This window comes from Clarias gariepinus, chromosome 3, assembly GCF_024256425.1.
Source record: "Clarias gariepinus isolate MV-2021 ecotype Netherlands chromosome 3, CGAR_prim_01v2, whole genome shotgun sequence".
NCBI classification, from domain to species: domain Eukaryota; kingdom Metazoa; phylum Chordata; class Actinopteri; order Siluriformes; family Clariidae; genus Clarias; species Clarias gariepinus.
The window spans coordinates 47,445,001-47,465,000 of NC_071102.1; the positions used below are offsets into that span (position 1 = coordinate 47,445,001).

The 20,000-nt window shown below is 46.2% G+C and overlaps 1 protein-coding gene across 5 annotated transcripts in view; it reads left to right on the forward strand.

Annotated features, from left to right (window-relative positions):
• Positions 1-20,000, forward strand: part of slc8a1a (solute carrier family 8 member 1a) — a 31,437-nt gene that overhangs the window by 6,441 nt on the left and 4,996 nt on the right. For 2 of the 5 annotated variants that reach the window (XM_053492965.1, XM_053492966.1), the window contains exons 2-6: positions 1-1,627; positions 11,368-11,474; positions 12,334-12,354; positions 13,285-13,302; positions 13,400-13,414. The exon at positions 1-1,627 is cut by the window's left edge and continues 207 nt beyond it. In XM_053492965.1, coding sequence (XP_053348940.1) covers positions 1-1,627; positions 11,368-11,474; positions 12,334-12,354; positions 13,285-13,302; positions 13,400-13,414 — 1,788 coding nt within the window. Of the gene's footprint in view, positions 1,628-11,367; positions 11,475-11,635; positions 11,740-12,333; positions 12,355-13,284; positions 13,303-13,399; positions 13,415-20,000 lie in introns of all 5 variants that reach the window. The other 3 variants (XM_053492967.1, XM_053492968.1, XM_053492969.1) reach the window with 3 other exon arrangements.

The following is a 20,000-nucleotide window of genomic DNA, read 5'->3' on the forward strand; positions in this document are numbered from 1 at the left end:
AATGTAAAGAAGGAGTGATCTTGCCAATATGGAGGCCAGAAAACCCCTCGTTTGGAGACAAGCTGGCGAGAGCCACCATCTACTTCGTCGCCATGGCTTATATGTTCCTCGGGGTTTCCATCATTGCGGACCGCTTCATGGCGTCCATTGAGGTCATCACATCACAAGAGAAGGAAATCACGATCAAGAAGCCGAACGGGGAAACCACGACCACGACGGTGCGCATCTGGAACGAAACCGTGTCCAATCTGACCCTAATGGCACTGGGATCGTCTGCTCCAGAGATCATGCTCTCTGTCGTTGAGGTCTGTGGACACAACTTCGATGCAGGTGAACTGGGGCCGAACACCATTGTGGGCAGCGCCGCTTTCAACATGTTTGTCATTATCGGACTTTGTGTTTCCGTCATTCCCGATGGTGACCATCGCAAAGTCAAGCACCTCAGAGTGTTCTTTGTGACTGCAGCTTGGAGTATCTTCGCTTACACCTGGCTGTACATGATCCTGGCTGTGATTTCTCCAGGTGTGGTGGAGGTTTGGGAGGGCCTAGTGACGCTGTTCTTCTTTCCCATATGCGTGGTGTTCGCGTGGGTCGCCGACCGCAGACTTCTCTTTTACAAATACGTTTATAAAAGGTACAGAGTCGGAAAGCAGCGAGGAATGATCATTGAGACTGAAGGAGAACCAGAACTTCAGACAAAAACAGATGTGGAAATGGATGGACAGATGCTCAGCTTTCTAGATGGAACTGTGAATACGTCAATGGAGATGGACGAGGAGGAAACCAAGAGAGAAATTGCAAGGATTTTAAAGGAACTGAAACAGAAACATCCAGAAAAAGACATGGAGCAGCTCATGGAAATTGCTAACTACCAACTCCTTAGCCAGCAGCAGAAGAGTAGAGCATTTTATCGCTGCCAGGCCACGAGGCTGATGACTGGTGCAGGAAACATCCTAAAGAAACACGCAGCAGACCAGGCCAGAAGAGCACTCGGCACCCATGAACTACGATCTGAGGTTTCTGAAAATGATCACTCCTCAAAGATCTTTTTCGATCCTGGTTCATACCAGTGTTTGGAAAACTGCGGCTCAGTAGCTCTGAACGTGGTCCGACGTGGAGGCGACTTGACCAGCACAGTTTCTGTGAGCTACCGAACTGAGGACGGCACCGCCAACGTGGGCTCAGATTATCGGTTCACTGAGGGCGTCATTATCTTCAAACCAGGTGAGACTGAGAAGGAAATCCGAGTAGAAATTATTGATGATGACATCTTTGAAGAAGATGAGCATTTTCTGGTTCATCTGAGCAATGTCAGGGTTCTGTCTGAGGGAACAAACCACGAGGACTTGATGTCCAATCACATGGACAGCCTGGCAGGACTGGGACTTCCATCTACCGCCACGGTGACCATCTTCGATGATGATCACGCTGGAATCTTTATGTTCGAGGAGCCAGTGATGCACGTCAGCGAGAGCATCGGGGTGATGGAGGTGAAGGTGGTGAGGATGTCTGGAGCTCGAGGGGTTGTTGTGGTTCCATATAAAACCATCCCAGGAACAGCTAAAGGGGGAGGTGAGGACTTTGAGGATACCTACGGAGTCCTGGAGTTCCAGAATGACGAGATCTCGTAAGTCTTTACTCATTATTTATGGTTCTGCATAAGCAGCTTGATGGATTAAAGTTTAGGAGATCATTAATCCAGGAAGATATTTTACCACTCTTCTGAGAAGATTCATCATTCCTGTTCTCCATTTCTTCTCATTAGTGTAGAAAGTTCTTCCTAAAATTTAAACATAATTTACTGCTACTTAGCAAAAATTCATAATAATTCCTTTCTAAAAAAAAGGGATGTACAGGTGCAGTTGGGTTTCCCTTTCAGGTGCACCAGTGACCTTTAGGTTTAAAGATACACAACATTCACCTTCTCACGGGTGAAGTCGGCACCAGTGAGCTACCGCATCACTTTACCATCGAGGATAACATTAATTTCCTGAGTGTCTGTTGGTAAAAAATAACAGTTATCTTTACTATAAATTAAGTCAATTACCTGATTAATGTGGCTCCTCATTCCACACGACCAGGTCAGAAGACACATCCTGTGGGTGTGGCTAAGATGTTCCTCCGTTTCAGAAGACTCAAATTATTATCCTGCATCAAGCAAAGAAAACAACTAAGGAGATTACTGAAACTACAAACATTGGGTTAATTAAGTTTTGGGAAAAAGGTCGTGATGAGTCCAGACTGAGTCTATTCCAGAGTGATGGGCGTGTCAGGGTGAGAAGGGAAGGACATGAAGCGATGCTCCCATAGTGTCCACTGTACAAGCCTCTGGAGACAGTGTTATGATCTGGGGTTGATCAGTTACTCAGGTCTAGACTCAGCCAGGATATGTTGTTTTTTTTTTACCCTTTTTTAGGCAGGCAGACTATGTAACTATTTTCTACCCTTATTTAAGAATGGGTTAATCAGAAGAAATATATTTGGTCATAATCGATTAGTATTTCACTATATTGTTTGCAATAAGAACCATTACTCACTGACTCACTCTCTCATCTTCTATACCGCTGTATCCTGTATTCAGCATCGCGGGGACCTGGAGCCTATCTCAGGAGACTTAGGGCACGAGGCAGGGTACACCCTGGACAGGGTGCCGATCCATCGCAGAACCATTAATTATACATACATTATTTAAAATATTTTATATATATTTTTTTTTTTAATGAAATAATATTGTATGTTGAAATTGTTTTCTTTTCGATTTCAGATGTAAATGTGTTTTTATAACCTTATGCTTTGAGTTAACAGCATTCCTTTAATCATGTCACCTCCTGTAATCCAGCTCGCACTGAACGTTCAGGAATCAATACTCTGGTCACATCACATTACTAATGATTGTGTGGATGTATAGAGTTCTGTACAGTATTTAAACCCATTTATCGTTCCGTTGTGCCGCCTCTCCCTCCCTCCACTTCCCTCTGTCTTTTCAGCTTCACACCTGAGGTTCCCTACCAGAGTTTACAGGCTTGTTCTTGTTTCTCTCTTGTACGTGTCCTATGCTTCATTATTCCGATTCCTCCTCCCAGCTTCTTTTTCATTCTCACAACCAGATTTATTTTATATACTGCACATGGAGACATTTTCACAGCATATTATTAATGTTAGCTCACAGTGGCACCTACATGGAAACATTGACAAATGAAGAAAGAACGGTAAAGTTTAAGGTGTGTGAGCTGCGTGATCTTCCCCTTCTGATGGTGTAGTAATCCTTACACAAAGAAGTGAGTACTGTGAACAATGAACGCAGAAACATTCCACTGAGCTGGAAAAAAATCCAGGACATAAACGAGAGATGAGTTCACGGCGCACCTCATGTGCCAGTCAGCTTCTGTTTCTCGTCACAGACGAGGTCGTGTGTGAGTCAGGTTTATTTCATACGTTTCTGCTGTAGAGAACGTGGCAGGAGACCAGCGGTGTTGTGAAGAGTTTCATACCCTGAGCGGAGACAATATGTCTGTCGATACATCAGTGCACGGTGCTAGGGATATCTGAGCTACACACTCAGGTACAGCTAGGATAATGCTAATTCCTGCTAGTGTGGCTTTGAGATTAGTAGCGTTGGTTTAGGTTTCGATAATCCCACAATGAAATGTGACATTTATCCTAGGATCTGAGAAAGGTGTTCATATAGGTCATAGATGTTAAAAACACGGATTACCCCTGGACATGTACTGTATGGGGATGTACACGTGCCGCTATAGATCAATTATCACTATGTTACTCGTTTAGACATAAATATAGTGAAACAATAACATATAGTACTTACATACAGCACAATATTTAATTATTTATATACATCATAATTATATACTTTATTTAATTATTATAATGTTTAAACTTAATTATAAACACAGTATACATGTGCATCACACATGCAAGTATGTTAGAGTGGTGCAGAACATGTATGAGAGCTGTAAGACAAGGGTGAGATATGCTGGAGGTGTGACAGAAAAGGTTAGGGATCGGCTCTGAGCCCCTTTTTGTTTGCTCTGGTGATGGACAGGATGAGAGACGAGGTAAGACAGGAGTCCCCATGGACGATGATGTTTGCAGGTGATGTTGTGCTTTGTAGTGAGAGCAGGGAACAGATGGAGGAAAGTCTAGAGAGGTGGAGGTATGAAGGTTAGTGTGAATAAGAGGGACCCAAGTGGAATGTTGAGGCTACAGGGAGCAGAGGTGAGGAAGGTGCAGGACTTTAAGTACTTACTGTAGGGTTGATGGTCCGGAGCAGCAGAGAGTGTGGAAAGGAGGTGGTTGTGTTGGGAGTGACAAGGGTGGATAGGATAAAGAATAAGTCCATCAGAGGGACATCCATGTTAGATGTTTTGGAGGTAAAGTCAGTGAGGCCAGACTGAGGTGGTTTGTACATGTTTAGAGGAAAGATTGTGAATATGTCAGTAGAAGGAGGCTGAGGTTGGAACTGCCAGAAGCAAAGAGGAGATTTATGGATGCAGTGAGAGAGGACATGAAGTTAGTTGGTGTGAGAGAAGAGGATGCAGAGGATAGGGTTAGATGGAGGCAGATGATTCGCTGTGGCGACCCCTGAAAGGGAACAGCCCAAAGACAAAAAAAAAAAAGGAAATACATGTGCACCACATAGATAAAAAGGACCCATATAGCTGCCAGAATTTAAAATATTTCATATTTTATATATCAATATATTACATCCCATATAAAATCATCCTATAAGGCCCTGGTCCGTACCACTTAAACTTCTGCTTCGGGTTGATGGTGATGTAACTGCCAGGTGGAAATCTAATTCGAGGGAGTATAGAGTGCATAGAGAGACACATCTTTAGGAATCTGATCTGAATCGAATTTCAAACCACCTCTGGAAAAAATAGATTTTATTTGTTCTATCACACTATTCAATTCAATTCAATTCAATTTTATTTGTATAGCGCTTTTAGCAATTGACATTGTCCCAAAGCAGCTTTACACAATCAAAAGAATTATTTAAGTTTGTATGAAATGTGAATTTGTATGAATCAAAATGGTCAGTTTGTCCCTGGTGAGCAAGCCGAGGGCGACAGTGGCAAGGAAAAACTCCCTGAGATGGTAATAGGAAAAAACCTTGAGAGGAACCAGACTCAACAGGGAACCCATCCTCATTTGGGTGAAACAGAAAGCAGTAAATGATCTGCATTTATACAGTGTGTAGGGTGGGAGGCAGTTCAGCTATAATAGCTGATGTTAATTGATGTTAATATGGAGTCCAGGTAGTTATTGAAGACCCAGGTAGACTTGTAAGAAGTTCCAGTCATGAACTATCGAACTGTCAAGTCCCCAGAGAAACAGTTGCCAACACCAGTCGAGGCCAGAACCGTCTTCTAGGTAGAGAGAATCATTCCCAGACACCAGACGCATCCCGGAGAGACACACGGGGCATCCATGTGACGAGATCTTCAGCCAGAAGCGGGGCACCAGGATGGGTCAGACAGGTCCGGAGGGCAGAGGGAGTCTGGATCACTGGCAGCTCAGGAACGACATGTGTAGCTCGACAGAGAGAGAGAGAAAGAGTGAAAGGGGGAGACAGGAGGAGAGAAGAAAGAGAAAGACGGGGAGGAAGAGAAGAAGAGGAGATAGGGGTGATGTGCTCATATCTTCTGGTTCTAGTGAGGACTCTCGCTGCTGCATTCTGGACTAGCTGAAGCTTGTCACTACACATGGACACAATCTGATTCCAAACTGGTTCCAATCTAGATATGCCTGAGATCGGATTTGGGCTGGCAGTCTGATCAAGGCCATAGCCCATAAGAACCCACGGTGTAACAAACCCTTTAAATGTTCTGGAAAGTTCCTTTTTCAGCTTTATTCTTTAACTCATGAAGTTGACATGCGTACCCCATTACATAATTTCCTTTAATGAGAAATGGGTCTGGGCTTTCATGGGTTAATGAACATTACCATAATTCCTGGAGTACCACACGCACTAATTACAAATGAGTTCACGCTAAACTAATAATGAAAATCTTCATAAAACAGGGATAATATAGTAACTTATAGACTTTTTTCCTTTTAAGTAAAATGTTCTGAGCTGATGCTGGCTGGTTCCGTTATTGAGGCAGTCGAGTTTATTCCACGACAGTGCTCGAGGCTAACTAGCTGCTAAGCGCAAGTGTTACAGTATGTAGCACCATGAAATCTCCACAGCTGGAATGTATCAGACTTCTAAAGGAAACGATCCATAATACAGTAACCTCACAGCTGGGAGTTTCCTCCTTTGGCTTGTCAGGAGCTGGAGTGTCTCCTCTTATGGAACACACACACACACACACACACACACATCACATTGCTGTTTATCTGCACCCTCACGTGATATTTTCCGTGTGAGGAAGAATATAACGAGGGCAGATACGATCCCCCGAAGATAAACAGCCCAAGGTCTTGTACGGCTTGAAATGGAAAAGCGCCCCGTGCTGAGCTAGCCTCGTCTGATGTAGCTTCGCTTTGTAGTACAGCGGCTGCAGCTAACGCTAACGCTCCTTATATAGCCAGGCTCTGGATGGTGTTTGGAGTTTGTGAGACGGCACAGGACAGCATGCAGGATGACATAAATCACATACACACACACACACACACACACACATATATACACATGTCTGCTTTCTTTAAAACTAAATTAGCTTAGCATTGCTGCATGATTTGTGTGTGGTTTAAAGAATGTAATGGTGTTATATCACTGATTTATGGAGCGGAAAATAAATCTCAATCATAAACACTGAAATTATACAGTTAGTCTGATTTATTACAGCTTTTAGAAAATGTTAAATTTGATGCTGATCATCTGCAAAACCACCTCTCTCTCTCTCTCTTCCACACACACACACACACACACACACACACATCATTGTGATGGAGCACAGAACTGCAACAACACTGGAGATGACTTCCTGTTTTTTTACTGATGTCATGTGACCAATCATATTTTTAAAATATATCCAGTATGTATAAAATATAACATAATATTTAGAGACTAAGAGAGACTGGGACACACAGAGACCACGTGCCTTCACGGGTGTGTTGTGGTGTATATTGATGTATAGAGATGTATATTGGTGTATAATGGTGTAGACTGGTGTGGAGTGGCGTATGTTGGTGTGTAGTGGTGTGTTGTGGTGTATATTGATGTATAGAGATGTATATTGGTGTATAATGGTGTAGACTGGTGTGGAGTGGCGTATGTTGGTGTGTAGTGGTGTGTTGTGGTGTATATTGATGTATAGAGATGTATATTGGTGTATAATGGTGTAGACTGGTGTGGAGTGGCGTATGTTGGTGTGTAGTGGTGTGTTGTGGTGTATATTGGTGAGTATTGGTGTTTCCTGGTGTAAATGATGGTGGTGGGTAAATAAAGTTGTATGATGGTATGCAGTGGTGTGGAATGGTGTGTAGTGGTGTATGATGGTTTAACATTATATGTAGTGGTCTGTGATGGGGTGTAGCGGTGTATACTGGCATATAGTGGTGTTTAATAGTTCACAATGGTTTGTGGTGGTGTGTAATGGTATGCAGTGGTGTATATTTGTATTTATGTGTCATGGTGTTTGGTAGTGGTGTACAATGGGGTGTGGTGGTGCATAATGTGTGTAGTGGAATCTAATGGTGTGTTATACAATAGTGTAGTGTTTACAATGGTGTGTAATATGTATAACGGTGAGTAGTAGTGTATAATGTTTAGTGGTGTATGACAGTGTACGATGATATGTAGTGGTGCATAATGCTGTGCAATTGTGTTTAATGGTGTGTGATGTTGTATAACGTATGTGTCATGTGTGTGTAATCATGGGTGTGTAATGGTGTATTAAATTGATTTAAATATAAGTTCATTTGGATCATTTAATAATGAATTGGTTCTCCTGAGTGGACATTGGGAGTTCTATTGGTATACATATGTAGCATATGAAGAACAGATTGGTAGTACCAGTGCAAGCATGGCACATTCACCAAGGAGGTGAAGAGGCGGGTACAGGCAGGTTGGAATGGGTGGAGAAAAGTGTCAGGTGTGTTGTGCGATAAAAGAGTATCAGCGAGAATGAAAGGAAAGGTGTAGAGAACAGTGGTGAGACCAGCGATGCTCTACGGCTTAGAGACAGTGAAGAAAAGACAGGAGGCAGAGCTGAAGATGTTGAGGTTCTCCTTGGGAGTGACAAGGATGGATAGGATCAAGAATGAGTTCATCAGAGGGACAACCCACTGATACTTTAGGACCAGCCACTGTGAAGAAGTGATGTGTGTGTGAGACAGAGAGAGAGAGAAGGAGAGAGAGAGATGAACCAAACTGAAATGATTCTTTTTCTGGATGTATTTTTGGATGTAAACAGGGTGAGGTTAAGATGTGGGATTTGTTTATCTTGGCGTTTGGGTATAAAGGTCACGGAGGGAACATGATGCCCCGGGGAGTGCACTAAATTACTATAAATACAGGAAAAACATGGTTCCACTTAAAATACACACACACACACACACACACACACACACACACAAACTATACATATGCAGTACAGTGTATATATGAGCCTGGGTAAACCAGGTCTCAAGGAAAACTCAAGTGCATGTGGTCACAGCTGGAGCAAATAAAACCAGACAGTTCAGGAGCTCCGCCAGTCTGTGTGTTAATATGAACACCAGGCACTCCTCCACCACACACAGGTCTGACAGCAGGGGGCAGCGTTACCAGGCGGGGTGTGTGTGTGTGTGTGTGTGTGTGCCTACTACCTAGTGTAGGTTAGTAACCTAGTAACCCAGGGTAAGGCTCTATCCAATAATGGAAACTTTTTAAGTCACACTGGATAAGAGCGTGTGCCAAATGCCTAAATGTAAATGTGTGTGTGTGTGTGTGTGTGTGTGTGTGTGTTTGGATAGTAAAATAAACTTGAACATTCTTTCCATGACATAATTCTGAGAAAGAGTCAGGTACAGAGAGCCTCCTCGATATCAGTTGCATGTGTGTGTGTGTGTGTGTGTATACGGAATCCCCCCCCCCCGCCCCGCCCCGCCCCGCCCTAGCAGTGTCTCTGAGGACACAGGGAAATTATTTTCCCAGGGAGTAATTACATTTCTCAACTGTTATTAGAGCATTGCCTCTGTGGGGACGTTGTGTCTCATTCCCTCGCTTTTGTGTGTGTGTGTGTGTGTGTATGTGTGTGTGTGTGTGTGTGTGTGTGTGTGTGTGTGTGTGCATCTTCAGCATTTATTACATTATTTATAATAATAATAATAATAATAATAATGATGTTTATGTATGTGTTAATCAGCTCAGAGTGTGGATTAGTCTGTGTGTGTGTGTGTGTGTGTGTGTGTGTGTGTGTGTGTGTGTGTGTGTGTGTATGTGGTGTGTGTCGTGAGCAGATTGGGAGTGTAATCTGACTGCTGCAGAGTTCTGATGAACAGCAGTCTGTGCAGGTCACATGACCCTCTACTGAGTTCACAGAGCATCATTCAGAGTCTCATTAAACAGCGGATAAATAACACTGTGTGTGTGTGTGTGTGTGTGTGTGTGTGTGTAAGACTTAAGGTGTGTTAAGTGTTCCAAAGTTCATGAGCATTTTACAGCGCAGTGTGTGTGTGTGCGTGTTTGTGTTTGCTTTATTACCATGGCGATGAGATCCTCTCGAACAGCGAGTGTTATGGTTTATAAAGTGTGATAGTTTACACAACGCTTCCCTGTTTGCATTCTGAACGTTACATGGAATCTTCATCGACCAATCAGAAACCAGAGATGTTGTAATTCCATCTGTGTGTTTATACTCCATGGAAACATTAATCATCAGCTAATAAAACTCTCAACACACTTACTTACACTTTGTGTCTCACGACAAAAGCCCCACCCACTTATATGACTGACAAAAGCCCCACCCAATTATATGACTGACAAAAGCCACACCCACTCATATGACTGACAAATGCCCCACCCAATTATCTGACTGACAAAAGCCCCACCCACTCATATGACTGACAAAAGCCCCACCCACTCATATGACTGACAAAAGCCCCACCCACTCATATGACTTACAAAAGCCCCACCCAATTATCTGACTGGCAAAAGCCCCACCCACTCATATGACTGACAAAAGCCCCACCCACTCATATGACTGACAAAAGCCACACCCAATTATATGACTGACAAAAGCCCCACCCAATTATATGACTGACAAAAGCCCCACCCAATTATATGACTGGCAAAAGCCCCACCCACTTATATGACTGACAAAAGCCCCACCCACTCATATGACTGACAAATGCCCCACCCAATTATCTGACTGACAAAAGCCCCACCCACTCATATGACTGACAAAAGCCCCACCCACTCATATGACTTACAAAAGCCCCACCCAATTATCTGACTGGCAAAAGCCCCACCCACTCATATGACTGACAAAAGCCCCACCCACTCATATGACTGACAAAAGCCACACCCACTCATATGACTGACAAAAGCCACACCCACTCATATGACTGACAAAAGCCCCACCCAATTATATGACTGACAAAAGCCCCACCCAATTATATGACTGGCAAAAGCCCCACCCACTTATATGACTGACAAAAGCCCCACCCACTCATATGACTGACAAATGCCCCACCCAGTTATCTGACTGACAAAAGCCCCACCCACTCATATGACTGACAAAAGCCCCACCCACTCATATGACTTACAAAAGCCCCACCCAATTATCTGACTGGCAAAAGCCCCACCCACTCATATGACTGACAAAAGCCCCACCCACTCATATGACTTACAAAAGCCCCACCCAATTATCTGACTGGCAAAAGCCCCACCCACTCATATGACTGACAAAAGCCCCACCCACTCATATGACTGACAAAAGCCCCACCCACTCATATGACTGACAAAAGCCCCACCCATTTATATGACTGACAAAAGCCCCACCCACTCATAAATCACTGGCACAATCCCACTCCATCACTAGCACAAGCCCCGCCCTCTCACAGCCCAGCCCACATACTAATATAATATGTTATTCCTAAACTTGAGCCAATTATGGCCTGATATGCAAATGATATTCCTGGGATCAGAAATAATGGCACCTTTCACACTCACTGATTGGATGATGCAGCACATGGTCATTAATTATTCAATAGTCCTTAGTAATTATAGGAATGGATGCCTCAGTATGCACACACACACACACACACACACACACTTGTGTAATGCTTTCCCACCCTCCTTTAAAGCTGTTATGACCTCACACTGCTCTCATCTGTGCACCTGTCTCACTCTCTCTCTCCCTCTGTCTGTGTTTCGCTCTGTCTCTCTCTCTCTCTCTCTTTTTCTCTCTCTATCAGTAAATCTGTTCAGATCAATATTATCGATGATGAGGAGTACGAAAAGAACAAGAACTTCTTCATGGAGCTTGGAGAGCCACGATTGGTGGAGATGAGTGAAAGGAAAGGTGGGCTGTACTAATTCTAAGCTCCACCCCTTTTCAGTGTAACCCCGCACGCTGGCCGCACCTGCTGGACGGACCTCCACATACAACCGCTGAGTTTACCTCCGGAGAATTAGCGCAGGAAAAATAATGATCTTTAGTGATAAGTGTGTTTCATCCTGCAGGAAAAGCATCAGGGTTAAAATCGTTGACCATGATGAGTACGACAAGCAGGCGAGCTTCTACATCCAGCTGCAGGAGCCTGAGTGGAGGAGGAGAGGATGGACAGGTGAAAGAGGGCGAGACGTCTTGTTAAAAAGCTCGCTATCAGCTCTCAAAGCTTTTCTCTTTGTATTCCTGCAGCCTGCTGTGTGTCTGAGCCTCGCTCTCTTCCTCCTGCGCTGCTTCTCATCCTCACGGCCATCAGGGCTTTACCTCAGAACCTCCACACTTCACTGCCTCAGTCAAGTCTCAAGTCTAAGAGCTTCATTTAGTTCTTTTTAATTATTTTACTACAGTGTTGTTGAAGGTGATGATGTAGATCTCGCTTCAGCTCAGAACAGTTTGTTCGTCCTCGTCACTGATGGAGCGCAATACATGACCTTTAATGTGACAACAGAGGTTCAGGTTCAGGAGATGAGCTGAGATTAAAACACTGATGTTAGGAACATAAATGTAATTCAACAACACGTGCACACACACACACACACACACACACACACACACACACACACACACACAAACTCATTCTTTAGCCATGCTGAGTACAGTGTGTGTGAGTAAGAGTGTGTGTGTGTGTGTGTGTGTGTGTGACAGGATGTGCTTTGCTTTTTTCATCACTCACTCAAACTTCTGTTTCTGTCTTTCCGCCAATATTCATCAGCCGTCTTACTGCATGAGTGTGGTAAGTGCTCCTGTCTTTTTCTGTCTGTCTCTCCATCTCTCTGTCTGTCTCTCTGTCTGTCTGTCTTTTCCCCTTTATTCAGCTGTACTCGATGAGATGAGATTCAGAGCTCAGTGTAAGGGCCCTAACAGAAATGAAAGTCTATAGCGTCCAGGCTAGCACAGTGCACACAAACGCTTACATCAGCACACCATGCTAAACCTACCTGCTAGCTATGTTAGCATTGGCGTGATTTAGCACAGTGCACACTTGGCTCACCATGCTAAGCCTACCTGCTAGCTATGTTAGCATTAGCGTGATTTAGCACAGTGCACGCAAACACTTGGCTCACCATGCTAAGCCTACCTGCTAGCTATGTTAGCATTAGTGTGATTTAGCACAGTGCACGCAAACACTTGGCTCACCATGCTAAGCCTACCTGCTAGCTATATTAGCATTAGCTTGATTTAGCACAGTGCACACAAACACTTGGCTCACCATGCTAAGCCTACCTGCTATCTATATTAGCATTAGCTTGATTTAGCACAGTGCACACAAACACTTGGCTCACCATGCTAAGCCTACCTGCTATCTATATTAGCATTAGCTTGATTTAGCACAGTGCACACAAACACTTGGCTCACCATGCTAAGCCTACCTGCTATCTATGTTAGCATTAGCTTGATTTAGCACAGTGCACGCAAACACTTAGCTCACCATGCTAAGCCTACCTGCTAGCTATGTTAGCATTAGCTTGATTTAGCACAGTGCACACAAACACTTAGCTCACCATGCTAAGCCTACCTGCTATCTATGTTAGCATTAGCTTGGTTCAGCTGATTGACTCAAGTTGTGGTAAAAGGGACATTATGAATGTGTTGTTCCTGTTCAGTAGCACGTCATCATCCCTGTCAGTAATCATTTCTTCTTCTCTTTTCTGCTGTTTTTTAGGTGGCTTCGTAAAGACAGGTACAGTCCTTCTATGTGAGATGCTAATGCTATAGCCATTTAGCACTGAAGCTAACTAACCATGCTAACCATATCTGTCTGACCATCTCTTTAACAGACAAGCAGCTGTTTGGTAAGACACAAAACTTTAAAGTTTGTAAACACACAGCATGTATCATTACTACTTCCTGTTTATCTGCACAGCACTTCCTGTTTATTCTGTAAACTTATTCTGTATGCACTTTTGTTTTGGGCCTTCAGAATATTACAGTTTATTTAGTTTATTGTTCATGTAAAATTTAATGGCATGTGCTAACCTCACAATCAATGTGTGTGTGTGTGTGTGTGTGTGATGCTTAACATAGCCACTGACCTTTGACTTAATTATCATTACAATTTTATTACTGTTTAAGATTTTTATTTAAACATGAAAATAAAGTAGAGTGGAGTAAGTAAGTGTGTGTGAGTGAGTAGAGTGTGTGAATAGAGTGTGTGTGTGAGGGTGTGTGTGTGAGTAGAGTGTGTGAGTGAGGGTGTAGAGTGTGTGTGTGTGTGTGTGAGTAGAGTGTTTGAATAGAGTGTGTGAGTGAGTAGAGTGTGTGAGTGAGGGTGTGTGTGTGAATAGAGTGTGTGAGTGAGGGTGTAGAGTGTGTGTGTGAGTGAGGGTGTGTGAGTGAGGGTGTAGAGTGTGTGTGTGTGAGTGAGGGTGTAGAGTGTGTGTGTAAGTGAGGGTGTGTGAGTGTGTGTGTGAGTGAGTAGAGTGTGTGAGTGAGGGTGTAGAGTGTGTGTGTGAGTGAGGGTGTGTGAGTGAGGGTGTAGAGTGTGTGTGTGAGTGAGTAGAGTGTGTGAGTGAGTGAGGGTGTAGAGTGTGTGTGTGAGTGAGGGTGTGTGAGTGAGTAGAGTGTGTGAGTGAGTGAGGGTGTAGAGTGTGTGTGTGAGTGAGTAGAGTGTGTGTGTGAGTGAGGGTGTAGAGTGTGTGTGTGAGTGAGGGTGTGTGAGTGAGTAGAGTGTGTGAGTGAGGGTGTAGAGTGTGTGTGTGAGTGAGGGTGTAGAGTGTGTGTGTGAGTGAGGGTGTAGAGTGTGTGTGTGAGTGAGGGTGTAGAGTGTGTGTGTGAGTGAGGGTGTAGAGTGTGTGTGTGAGTGAGGGTGTGTGAGTGAGGGGGTAGAGTGTGTGTGTGAGTGAGGGTGTGTGAGTGAGTAGAGTGTGTGAGTGAATAGAGTGTGTGAGTGAGGGTGTAGAGTGTGTGTGTGAGTGAGGGTGTGTGAGTGAGGGGGTAGAGTGTGTGTGTGAGTGAGTAGAGTGTGTGTGTGAGTGAGTAGAGTGTGTGAGTGAGGGTGTAGAGTGTGTGTGTGAGTGAGGGTGTGTGAGTGAGGGGGTAGAGTGTGTGTGTGTGTGAGGGTGTGTGTGTGAGTAGAGTGTGTGAGTGAGGGTGTAGAGTGTGTGTGTGAGTGAGGGTGTGTGAGTGAGGGTGTAGAGTGTGTGTGTGTGTGAGGGTGTGTGAGTGAGTAGAGTGTGTGAGTGAGGGTGTAGAGTGTGTGTGTGAGTGAGGGTGTGTGAGTGAGGAGGTAGAGTGTGTGTGTGAGTGAGTAGAGTGTGTGTGTGAGTGAGGGTGTGTGAGTGAGGGGGTAGAGTGTGTGTGTGAGTGAGTAGAGTGTGTGTGTGAGTGAGGGTGTGTGAGTGAGGGTGTAGAGTGTGTGTGTGAGTGAGGGTGTAGAGTGTGTGTGTGAGTGAGGGTGTAGAGTGTGTGTGTGAGTGAGGGTGTAGAGTGTGTGTGTGAGTGAGGGTGTAGAGTGTGTGTGTGAGTGAGGGTGTAGAGTGTGTGTGTGAGTGAGGGTGTGTGAGTGAGGGGGTAGAGTGTGTGTGTGAGTGAGGGTGTGTGAGTGAGTAGAGTGTGTGAGTGAATAGAGTGTGTGAGTGAGGGTGTAGAGTGTGTGTGTGAGTGAGGGTGTGTGAGTGAGGGGGTAGAGTGTGTGTGTGAGTGAGTAGAGTGTGTGTGTGAGTGAGTAGAGTGTGTGAGTGAGGGTGTAGAGTGTGTGTGTGAGTGAGGGTGTGTGAGTGAGGGGGTAGAGTGTGTGTGTGTGTGAGGGTGTGTGTGTGAGTAGAGTGTGTGAGTGAGGGTGTAGAGTGTGTGTGTGAGTGAGGGTGTGTGAGTGAGGGTGTAGAGTGTGTGTGTGTGTGAGGGTGTGTGAGTGAGTAGAGTGTGTGAGTGAGGGTGTAGAGTGTGTGTGTGAGTGAGGGTGTGTGAGTGAGGAGGTAGAGTGTGTGTGTGAGTGAGTAGAGTGTGTGTGTGAGTGAGGGTGTGTGAGTGAGGGGGTAGAGTGTGTGTGTGAGTGAGTAGAGTGTGTGTGTGAGTGAGGGTGTGTGAGTGAGGGTGTAGAGTGTGTGTGTGAGTGAGGGTGTGTGAGTGAGTAGAGTGTGTGAGTGAGGGTGTAGAGTGTGTGTGTGAGTGAGTAGAGTGTGTGAGTGAGGGTGTGTGTGTGAATAGAGTGTGTGAGTGAGGGTGTAGAGTGTGTGTGTGAGTGAGGGTGTGTGAGTGAGGGTGTAGAGTGTGTGTGTGTGAGTGAGGGTGTAGAGTGTGTGTGTAAGTGAGGGTGTGTGAGTGTGTGTGTGAGTGAGTAGAGTGTGTGAGTGAGGGTGTAGAGTGTGTGTGTGAGTGAGGGTGTGTGAGTGAGGGTGTAGAGTGTGTGTGTGAGTGAGTAGAGTGTGTGAGTGAGTGAGGGTGTAGAGTGTGTGTGTGAGTGAGGGTGTGTGAGTGAGTAGAGTGTGTGAGTGAGTGAGGGTGTAGAGTGTGTGTGTGAGTGAGTAGAGTGTGTGTGTGAGTGAGGGTGTAGAGTGTGTGTGTGAGTGAGGGTGTGTGAGTGAGTAGAGTGTGTGAGTGAGGGTGTAGAGTGTGTGTGTGAGTGAGGGTGTAGAGTGTGTGTGTGAGTGAGGGTGTAGAGTGTGTGTGTGAGTGAGGGTGTAGAGTGTGTGTGTGAGTGAGGGTGTAGAGTGTGTGTGTGAGTGAGGGTGTGTGAGTGAGTAGAGTGTGTGAGTGAATAGAGTGTGTGAGTGAGGGTGTAGAGTGTGTGTGTGTGTGAGGGTGTGTGTGTGAGTAGAGTGTGTGAGTGAGGGTGTAGAGTGTGTGTGTGAGTGAGGGTGTGTGAGTGAGGGGGTAGAGTGTGTGTGTGAGTGAGTAGAGTGTGTGAGTGAGGGTGTAGAGTGTGTGTGTGAGTGAGGGTGTGTGAGTGAGGGGGTAGAGTGTGTGTGTGTGTGAGGGTGTGTGAGTGAGTAGAGTGTGTGAGTGAGGGTGTAGAGTGTGTGTGTGAGTGAGTAGAGTGTGTGTGTGAGTGAGGGTGTGTGAGTGAGGGTGTAGAGTGTGTGTGTGTGTGAGGGTGTGTGAGTGAGTAGAGTGTGTGAGTGAGGGTGTAGAGTGTGTGTGTGAGTGAGGGTGTGTGAGTGAGGAGGTAGAGTGTGTGTGTGAGTGAGTAGAGTGTGTGTGTGAGTGAGGGTGTGTGAGTGAGGGGGTAGAGTGTGTGTGTGAGTGAGTAGAGTGTGTGTGTGAGTGAGGGTGTGTGAGTGAGGGTGTAGAGTGTGTGTGTGAGTGAGGGTGTGTGAGTGAGTAGAGTGTGTGAGTGAGGGTGTAGAGTGTGTGTGTGTGTGAGTAGAGTGTGTGAGTGAGGGTGTAGAGTGTGTGTGTGAGTGAGGGTGTGTGAGTGAGGGGTAGAGTGTGTGTGTGTGTGAGGGTGTGTGTGTGAGTAGAGTGTGTGAGTGAGGGTGTAGAGTGTGTGTGTGAGTGAGGGTGTGTGAGTGAGGGGGTAGAGTGTGTGTGTGAGTGAGGGTGTGTGAGTGAGGGGGTAGAGTGTGTGTGTGTGTGAGGGTGTGTGTGTGAGTAGAGTGTGTGAGTGAGGGTGTAGAGTGTGTGTGTGAGTGAGGGTGTGTGAGTGAGGGGTAGAGTGTGTGTGTATGTGAGGGTGTGTGTGTGAGTAGAGTGTGTGAGTGAGGGTGTAGAGTGTGTGTGTGAGTGAGGGTGTAGAGTGTGTGTGTGAGTGAGGGTGTGTGAGTGAGGGGGTAGAGTGTGTGTGTGTGTGAGGGTGTGTGAGTGAGGGGGTAGAGTGTGTGTGTGTGTGAGGGTGTGTGTGTGTGTAGAGTGTGTGAGTGAGGGTGTAGAGTGTGTGTGTGAGTGAGGGTGTGTGAGTGAGGGGGTAGAGTGTGTGTGTGTGTGAGGGTGTGTGTGTGTGTAGAGTGTGTGAGTGAGGGTGTAGAGTGTGTGTGTGAGTGAGGGTGTGTGAGTGAGGGGGTAGAGTGTGTGTGTGTGTGAGGGTGTGTGTGTGTGTAGAGTGTGTGAGTGAGGGTGTAGAGTGTGTGTGTGAGTGAGGGTGTGTGAGTGAGGGGGTAGAGTGTGTGTGTGTGTGAGGGTGTGTGTGTGAGTAGAGTGTGTGAGTGAGGGTGTAGAGTGTGTGTGTGAGTGAGGGTGTGTGAGTGAGGGGGTAGAGTGTGTGTGTGAGTGAGTAGAGTGTGTGTGTGAGTGAGGGTGTAGAGTGTGTGTGTGAGTGAGGGTGTGTGAGTGAGTAGAGTGTGTGAGTGAGGGTGTAGAGTGTGTGTGTGAGTGAGGGTGTAGAGTGTGTGTGTGAGTGAGGGTGTAGAGTGTGTGTGTGAGTGAGGGTGTAGAGTGTGTGTGTGAGTGAGGGTGTAGAGTGTGTGTGTGAGTGAGGGTGTGTGAGTGAGTAGAGTGTGTGAGTGAATAGAGTGTGTGAGTGAGGGTGTAGAGTGTGTGTGTGTGTGAGGGTGTGTGTGTGAGTAGAGTGTGTGAGTGAGGGTGTAGAGTGTGTGTGTGAGTGAGGGTGTGTGAGTGAGGGGGTAGAGTGTGTGTGTGAGTGAGTAGAGTGTGTGAGTGAGGGTGTAGAGTGTGTGTGTGAGTGAGGGTGTAGAGTGTGTGTGTGAGTGAGGGTGTAGAGTGTGTGTGTGAGTGAGGGTGTAGAGTGTGTGTGTGAGTGAGGGTGTGTGAGTGAGTAGAGTGTGTGAGTGAGGGTGTAGAGTGTGTGTGTGAGTGAGGGTGTAGAGTGTGTGTGTGAGTGAGGGTGTGTGAGTGAGGGGGTAGAGTGTGTGTGTGAGTGAGTAGAGTGTATGAGTGAGGGTGTAGAGTGTGTGTGTGAGTGAGGGTGTGTGAGTGAGGGGGTAGAGTGTGTGTGTGTGAGGGTGTGTGTGTGAGTAGAGTGTGTGAGTGAGGGTGTAGAGTGTGTGTGTGTGAGGGTGTGTGTGTGAGTAGAGTGTGTGAGTGAGGGTGTAGAGTGTGTGTGTGAGTGAGTAGAGTGTGTGAGTGAGGGGGTAGAGTGTGTGTGTGAGTGAGGGTGTGTGAGTGAGGGGGTAGAGTGTGTGTGTGTGAGGGTGTGTGTGTGAGTAGAGTGTGTGAGTGAGGGTGTAGAGTGTGTGTGTGTGTGAGTAGAGTGTGTGAGTGAGGGTGTAGAGTGTGTGTGTGAGTGAGGGTGTGTGAGTGAGGGGTAGAGTGTGTGTGTGTGTGAGGGTGTGTGTGTGAGTAGAGTGTGTGAGTGAGGGTGTAGAGTGTGTGTGTGAGTGAGGGTGTGTGAGTGAGGGTGTAGAGTGTGTGTGTGTGAGGGTGTGTGTGTGAGTAGAGTGTGTGAGTGAGGGTGTAGAGTGTGTGTGTGTGTGAGTAGAGTGTGTGAGTGAGGGTGTAGAGTGTGTGTGTGAGTGAGGGTGTGTGAGTGAGGGGTAGAGTGTGTGTGTGTGTGAGGGTGTGTGTGTGAGTAGAGTGTGTGAGTGAGGGTGTAGAGTGTGTGTGTGAGTGAGGGTGTGTGAGTGAGGGGGTAGAGTGTGTGTGTGAGTGAGGGTGTGTGAGTGAGGGGGTAGAGTGTGTGTGTGTGTGAGGGTGTGTGTGTGAGTAGAGTGTGTGAGTGAGGGTGTAGAGTGTGTGTGTGAGTGAGGGTGTGTGAGTGAGGGGTAGAGTGTGTGTGTATGTGAGGGTGTGTGTGTGAGTAGAGTGTGTGAGTGAGGGTGTAGAGTGTGTGTGTGAGTGAGGGTGTGTGAGTGAGGGGGTAGAGTGTGTGTGTGAGTGAGGGTGTGTGTGTGTGTAGAGTGTGTGAGTGAGGGTGTAGAGTGTGTGTGTGAGTGAGGGTGTGTGAGTGAGGGTGTAGAGTGTGTGTGTGAGTGAGTAGAGTGTGTGAGTGAGGGGGTAGAGTGTGTGTGTGTGTGAGGGTGTGTGAGTGAGGGGGTAGAGTGTGTGTGTGTGTGAGGGTGTGTGTGTGTGTAGAGTGTGTGAGTGAGGGTGTAGAGTGTGTGTGTGAGTGAGGGTGTGTGAGTGAGGGGGTAGAGTGTGTGTGTGTGTGAGGGTGTGTGTGTGTGTAGAGTGTGTGAGTGAGGGTGTAGAGTGTGTGTGTGAGTGAGGGTGTGTGAGTGAGGGGGTAGAGTGTGTGTGTGTGTGAGGGTGTGTGTGTGTGTAGAGTGTGTGAGTGAGGGTGTAGAGTGTGTGTGTGAGTGAGGGTGTGTGAGTGAGGGGGTAGAGTGTGTGTGTGTGTGAGGGTGTGTGTGTGAGTAGAGTGTGTGAGTGAGGGTGTAGAGTGTGTGTGTGAGTGAGGGTGTGTGAGTGAGGGGGTAGAGTGTGTGTGTGAGTGAGTAGAGTGTGTGTGTGAGTGAGGGTGTAGAGTGTGTGTGTGAGTGAGGGTGTGTGAGTGAGTAGAGTGTGTGAGTGAGTGAGGGTGTAGAGTGTGTGTGTGAGTGAGTAGAG